This window comes from Spodoptera frugiperda, chromosome 29, assembly GCF_023101765.2.
Source record: "Spodoptera frugiperda isolate SF20-4 chromosome 29, AGI-APGP_CSIRO_Sfru_2.0, whole genome shotgun sequence".
In the NCBI taxonomy this organism is placed as follows: Eukaryota; Metazoa; Arthropoda; class Insecta; order Lepidoptera; family Noctuidae; genus Spodoptera; species Spodoptera frugiperda.
The window spans coordinates 3,309,680-3,315,773 of record NC_064240.1 but is presented as its reverse complement, the minus strand read 5'-3'; the positions used below and the strand labels follow the sequence as shown (position 1 = coordinate 3,315,773).

At 33.5% G+C, this 6,094-nt stretch overlaps 2 protein-coding genes and 1 long non-coding RNA gene across 3 annotated transcripts; 2 read left to right on the top strand and 1 right to left on the bottom strand.

Moving 5' to 3' along the window:
- Positions 1-10: 10 nt before the first annotated feature.
- On the bottom strand, positions 11-1,106 carry LOC118268406 (BRISC and BRCA1-A complex member 1-like). Its single transcript, XM_035582875.2, has 2 exons — positions 917-1,106; positions 11-819 (listed from the first exon to the last, which is right to left on the bottom strand). Exons 1-2 carry the CDS (start codon positions 982-984, stop codon positions 30-32), a joined length of 858 nt encoding a protein of 285 aa, XP_035438768.2. The 5' UTR covers positions 985-1,106; the 3' UTR covers positions 11-29.
- Positions 1,107-1,201: 95 nt separating this feature from the next.
- LOC118268407 (RWD domain-containing protein 1) lies at positions 1,202-3,300 on the top strand. Its single transcript, XM_035582876.2, has 5 exons — positions 1,202-1,371; positions 1,611-1,813; positions 2,196-2,339; positions 2,651-2,837; positions 3,056-3,300. Exons 1-5 carry the CDS (start codon positions 1,302-1,304, stop codon positions 3,166-3,168), a joined length of 717 nt encoding a protein of 238 aa, XP_035438769.1. The 5' UTR covers positions 1,202-1,301; the 3' UTR covers positions 3,169-3,300.
- A 954-nt stretch (positions 3,301-4,254) lies between these two features.
- On the top strand, positions 4,255-5,256 carry LOC126912757 (uncharacterized). Its single transcript, XR_007707423.1, has 2 exons — positions 4,255-4,384; positions 4,807-5,256. It is a non-coding gene; the product is annotated as an uncharacterized LOC126912757 (long non-coding RNA).
- The last annotated feature ends 838 nt before the right edge of the window (positions 5,257-6,094 follow it).

Genomic DNA, 6,094 nt, shown 5'->3' with positions numbered 1-6,094 from the left:
AACTCAAATATCAAAATGCATTATACTGTTTAATTCTTAGCACCAAATGTATAATCTGTGTTTTTTTGTAAAGGCCTCTGTAGGGGATGGGCAAGTAGTTTAGCAATACAATCATGGATCTTTGTTGCATTTCTGGATACTTCAAATACATAGGAATAACCATTATCTAAGTCCTGAAGTGCATCATACACCTCTTCACATTTGTACACAGAACATTCTTCTTCATGTGCTAGCAATATGTCAATGTAGAAGTACAACTGTTTCTTGAGGAAGCTGTAGTAAGCTTCGTTTTGTGGAATTATTGGAATACAGTTCGATCTCACGTAGAACACAAGCAAGCGCACCACATAAGGAGGAGGCTGTGTGCTCTCTCCATCTTTGTATTCAGGTATCTCAACTTTCTGCCGAATCCAATTGAAAATATTTTTCATATCAAATATTTCAGATGTACATTCTTCTGGGTTTAAATATTCAATAGTACCTAAAATATCCTTTATGTTACTAGTAAAGTTTTGTATCCACACAGCTTCTGAACCTTTCAGCACTATAATGGCAAACTCAGTTTTCTTATTAATTGCACTTTTAGAATGTAAGAAAAATTCTATTACTCTCTTCATCATGTTAATCGGTGTAAATGTCGAGCCGTCGCCTAACCGATACAGTGATTTGTTGTTGTCGAAACAAACATCCAAGCAAAGAACTATTCTTTCTGGTACATTTACATTGGGTACATTAGGTTTTTGAATATTCTCCATTACGTGTTCTTGTAATTCTGAGCAATCATCGTTGGCCGATGAGCTTATGGTAATTGCTTGGCTTCTGAAATATAAATAATATGATTTAAGTAAAGATAAACATAAAATTTCTTATAAAATTTAAAATGATGAGGTAGGTAGGTATATCTTGAAATATTAACCCTGGTGTATTAGATGGTTCCGAATCCGACTGCGCATTAAAAGGGGTTAATAAATCGGGTGTATCCATTTTATAAATCACAAGTATTACATATACTTAAACAATTGAATTGAAAAATAAATTATAATTCACAAAAATAAACACAAGCACTTCTATGAATTTGACGCAATGACTTTGACATCAACAAATTGTGACATTGACAATGTTTGTCGTTACAACTTGTTTATTGAATAGGAGCACGTCGTCTGTGGTCATATAGACAGTCTATGATCGTACGTGACATTGACAATAAGACACAGACACATACAAAATGACATTCGTTTGACAATTTGTGTATGTGGGAACTGTGGAATCGCAACTAAAACGTGTGAAATAAAAAAGAAATCATGGATTACCAATATGAGCAGGCGAGCGAGGTGGAAGCTTTAGACTCTATTTATTATGGAGATATGCAAAGTAAGTTCTGTTGCCTGTTACTGCGAACCCGTCTTTTCTAAATTGGTTATAAAGTGTGTTAATTTTGTTGTGTCTGAGGAACAACTTTTGTTGTATTCACCGGTGCAAATTTACCTTCTTGAGACTTAAATTACTATCTAATCTAAAGTCTAGCATTACTATCACATTATTCTAAACCAGTCCATATATATATATTTGGGTAAATTGTTTATTAAAATTAAATTATCGTTTATTTACAGTTATTGAAACAAAACCCTTCCACAAGTTTAGTATACCTATCAAATCTGAAGGGTTTGATGAAGGAGAAGGGCTCGCGTGTCAACTAGTCTTCACATACACAGCAAAGTACCCGGATGAGGTACCTGTAATTGAAATAGAGGATGAAGAAAACTTTGATGATGTTGTTGATAAGGATGAGCTGCTCTCACATTTAACAGAACAGGTAATTACTTCTCTACTGTATGAAAAAACGTAGAATATAAGTAAACTTTTCTTTATAAAGGAAAACTAACCTTCCTCTTCAATAGTTCAGTACCTTCTAACATAACATAGTATGATGTTGAATTCATTGTTACTCTTTTTACCAAACAATAATATTATTTGTCTGTTTATTTATTCATTCCCAAATAAACATTATTTTATGATTTCCTTTTGCTCCACCAATATTTCCTCTAATAACTATTTCTTACAACAAGTTTAAGCTTAACTTTTATGTATTTAAATCAGTATTTTAGTCTGCACTGCATAACTATGGACCTTTACTTAAGAAGGTTTGAACATAATACAATTTGAACATAATAATTATCATTATAAATAATTTTCAGGGAAATGAAAACTTGGGCATGGTGATGGTGTTCACATTGGTATCAGCTGGACAAGAGTGGCTCAATGTCAGATGGGATGCCATCAAGAAAGAAAGAGAAGAACAAATATTAGCCAAGAAGAAGGCTGAGGAAGAAGCAGAACTGGTGAGATCAATTTATTTATTATTTCAAACATATACTTCAAGTACTTATTTATGCACTTTAGTTGTAAATAGTACACCTGGATAATAATGTGACCTATGTCACATGATATTCCTATTTAGCCCTATTATAGGTGCAATTTTCCAGTAAAAATAGCTCTAGATAATTGTTAATAACTTTTAAAGCAATCGAAACTTTATCAGACAGTTGAATTTAAAAGGAAATTATTATTCACTAGCTTCTGCCAATGGCTTACCCCGCATTACCGTGTTGTGGGATAAATTTATCCTATCATCTATAATTTATTTTTACAGAAAAGGTTTGAAGGTACAAGAGTCACTGTGGAGTCCTTCCTGGCGTGGAGGAAACAGTTTGAGATTGACATGGGTATACCCGCCAAAAGAGAGAAGGAACAAAAGGATAAGAACAAGCTTACTGGCAGGGAGCTGTTCTTGAGGGACACTACACTCAATGAGTCTGATCTTAAATTCCTTGATGATGGTTAGTATTGTTAATTTTATATGCGACAATATCATTATTAGTACTTTAACAACTCCTCATAGAGTCCTCACGCCTGTCTTCCATGGGGGCAGACAAAGACAAAAATCAATTTAGAAATTGTAGTTAATTTTTTACAAAAGATATCGCAAGGTCATTTTGTGAATCATCATGGCTTTAAATGTATTTAATTTAAAAATATGGTTGGCTATCTATTACAGGAGATGCAGTCAAAGTGGATGAATCACTGTTTCAAGACTTGGATGACCTTGACATATCTGATGAAGATGATGCCGACTATGTTCCCGGACAGAGTGGCAGTGAGAGTGATTAGTACATAGTGTGCCCCTCCTACAGGGGGCAGTGAACGAGTGATAGAACTATACGCCTCCTCGGCTGACGCGCGCTTCGAACAGATGTGGTTTACAGTTACTCAGTTATTGTTCAATAAAACTACACAAACATACTTGGAGAATATTTTATTTACACTTTGTCACTAAAGTAGGTATGTACAACGGACAAGTGAAATATCAAAGAAAAAGCGATGGGTCAACTATCATAAAATGGCAGCACAATAGAAACAAAGCGCGACACATTCTAGTGTTTCGTGCTGTTTGCCAATAAAACCAACTTGATATCAAACGCAAAAACGCAGTACAAACGATTGTAAATAACAAAACTTAAAGGTTCAATCCATATAATAATATTTTTATATTTTCCCCCTAACAATACAGAAAATATAACTAGTTGTGTCGCTTGCTCAACTAACTGCAGACTACAGGAATATTTAATGGAACTTTAATTACAATTTGGTTAGACAGACCGAAGCAAGTCTCTATGAATAACTGGTATCTAACTAATGAAAAACCGATATTACTTTATCCATATATGTGGTTATATTTACTCCTCCCAAAAAATAAATTGCGCAAAGAACATATTTAAAAATATAGATGTTTTTGGTATTTAGAAAGAGCTCTGAGAGTGTAATGCTTCAGAGAAATTATATCTAAACTGAATAAAATGGTTAAAGCTCTTCAACAGCTATCATAAATCTGTATTCAGTTGAACAGGCGACACTCGCAATAATTTTAAATTTTCATTTCATATCTATAATATAAACACCACAACATTTAAAAACACAAAATAGTTGAGCAACAGAAACAAATCTAACTTGGCATATCTGACATTACTTAACATTAATATTTACTAAATTAGACGACACAGTAATTAAAAATAGGTATCAAAATATATTCATGTAGTGCAGTCTTTGAAATGAATCTGTGAAAATTAATGACAATAACCATGGATAAAAGAAAGAGACTGGATTGGCCTTGTGGGCGGGCCACGCGCGCCGAGGGTGCGAACGAACGTGCATACCGCTGTCGTAAAGCTCAAATGTTCATACTTACCGGCTAGCAATCGCTGTCATGTTTTGACAGCGTACGTATCTCCGCAAAAAAATATTATATTATGCCGTCTTGCGCTATTATAACGTGTCGGAAAAGAAGCCAGGTGTGTAGCATAGCACGAGAAGGAATTTCTTTTCACCGGTAAGTCCAAAAACATAAAAATACTTGTGATATTTGTAATTATAACATTAGCATTATGAATTTTATAGACAAAAACGATATAATCGCAAGCAGACTAATAGTAATACATTGCTTGCGATAGATGAGTACAATCTTGCACTACGTGAGCAATCGCGCAATGTATGACGTCCATCGCGAGAGTCCCGAGTACCGAAACAAAAGTTCATTTCCTTCAAAATCTATGACATCGATAGTGTTGGGCAAATTTGTAATCAATGTCGATTGTTACTATGATACAGTCTATTATAATCAATAGCACACTTTATAATTAAAATAATAAGTATTATTTATTACGACTAATTAGTAATATAGATTTTGAGTGAATTTTATGTTTTTTTTTTTATAGAATGTGACATATGATTTATTTTAATATTATGTTTTAGGTTTCCAACAGATCCAGGTGTAAGAAAATTGTGGATTGACACAACTGGTAGAATTAATTGGATTCCTACTAAATGTAGCATATTTCGTTATAAATATAACTATAACCATGTTATTTCAATGTGTTCTGTACTTTATACAAATTTATTGTAAATGTGAGAGCCCTGTAATTAGCTAAAATGACAATGCCAGAATCTCTATAGAGCTTTGCCCCACCAAAAAATATATTGTACAGGCATGCCAAATGTAGCATTCAATTGCTGCTCTATTAGTGATAACTAAAAACATGATTAAAAGCCTTTAGAGCTTGCGGTTTCTATATAAATCTAAGAACAAAATATTACATTTAGGTTAAGTACCAGTTTAGATTAATTGCAGTTATAATGGTAGAAATAATTAAATTAAGTGCTTTATATTATTACAATGCTATCATAGGGGGTTTAGCTATAGAAGGAAGGAATTTCATCACCAATATCACCTTTAGTAATCCTACTTTTAATTCATAGTCATAACGAAACAACAATGTAAACAGAACAGACAGAGCGAATGTCAAATAATGACTTTTTGGACGTAACTGACACACGCACGCCAATGACGTTTCGTTACATCTAATCACTAACGTTCAAACACGAAATAATAATTGGAATATGCATTCATTATAATATATATTATAAAAAAATAAATTAACTAACAGTATGTATTTATACCAAATTCATATTAAAATCCGTACACATGACATTAATAAATCCTTTTTTTATTGAATGACTCTTTGTGTTCCTTTTGCAAGCGTACTAAGAAACGCAGATGGTCGCGATATATATATATATGGACGGATTGGGTTTTTAAATTCTTTTTATTTCCAATTTTTATCCGCAACTTTATCAGGATAATAATTAAGTAACCAAACGTCTTATTTTCATTGCATAATATTGATTAATTTTACATTTCTTGTACATTGATGAAATTAAGTGGGGCAGGATCTGGCATTGTCATTTAATTAGACTAGTAGAATGCATTTGTGTCAGCTTAGAGTTGTCATGCTCACTCAAAGGTCTCATTGGCGGTGGCACGGGCATTGGATCGCTCGATTCCCTGCAACATGGTTGAGTTGGACGGTGCTGGTGTACGTGCCATGTTGGTGAACGAGCGCTGTCAACTGGGACTGGTCAGCTCCAGACTGTATTAATTTTGTTGTTCTTAAGGTTTTTTTTCTATCGCTTTGACTGAATATTAGTTTTACATTGTTCTCACATAGTTGAAGCAATCGATGCAAAGAAAAGCAATGTAATC

Excerpts from the sequence above, each read along its gene's own strand:
- LOC118268407 (XM_035582876.2), top strand. The coding sequence starts at position 1,302 with ATGGATTACCAATATGAGCAGGCGAGCGAGGTGGAAGCTTTAGACTCT. Across the intron at positions 1,814-2,195 it reads TCTCACATTTAACAGAACAG|GGAAATGAAAACTTGGGCAT; the intron begins GTAATTACTTCT and ends AATAATTTTCAG. Across the intron at positions 2,340-2,650 it reads CTGAGGAAGAAGCAGAACTG|AAAAGGTTTGAAGGTACAAG; the intron begins GTGAGATCAATT and ends TTATTTTTACAG.
- LOC118268406 (XM_035582875.2), bottom strand. The coding sequence starts at position 984 with ATGGATACACCCGATTTATTAACCCCTTTTAATGCGCAGTCGGATTCG. Across the intron at positions 820-916 it reads GAACCATCTAATACACCAGG|AAGCCAAGCAATTACCATAA; the intron begins GTTAATATTTCA and ends TTTATATTTCAG.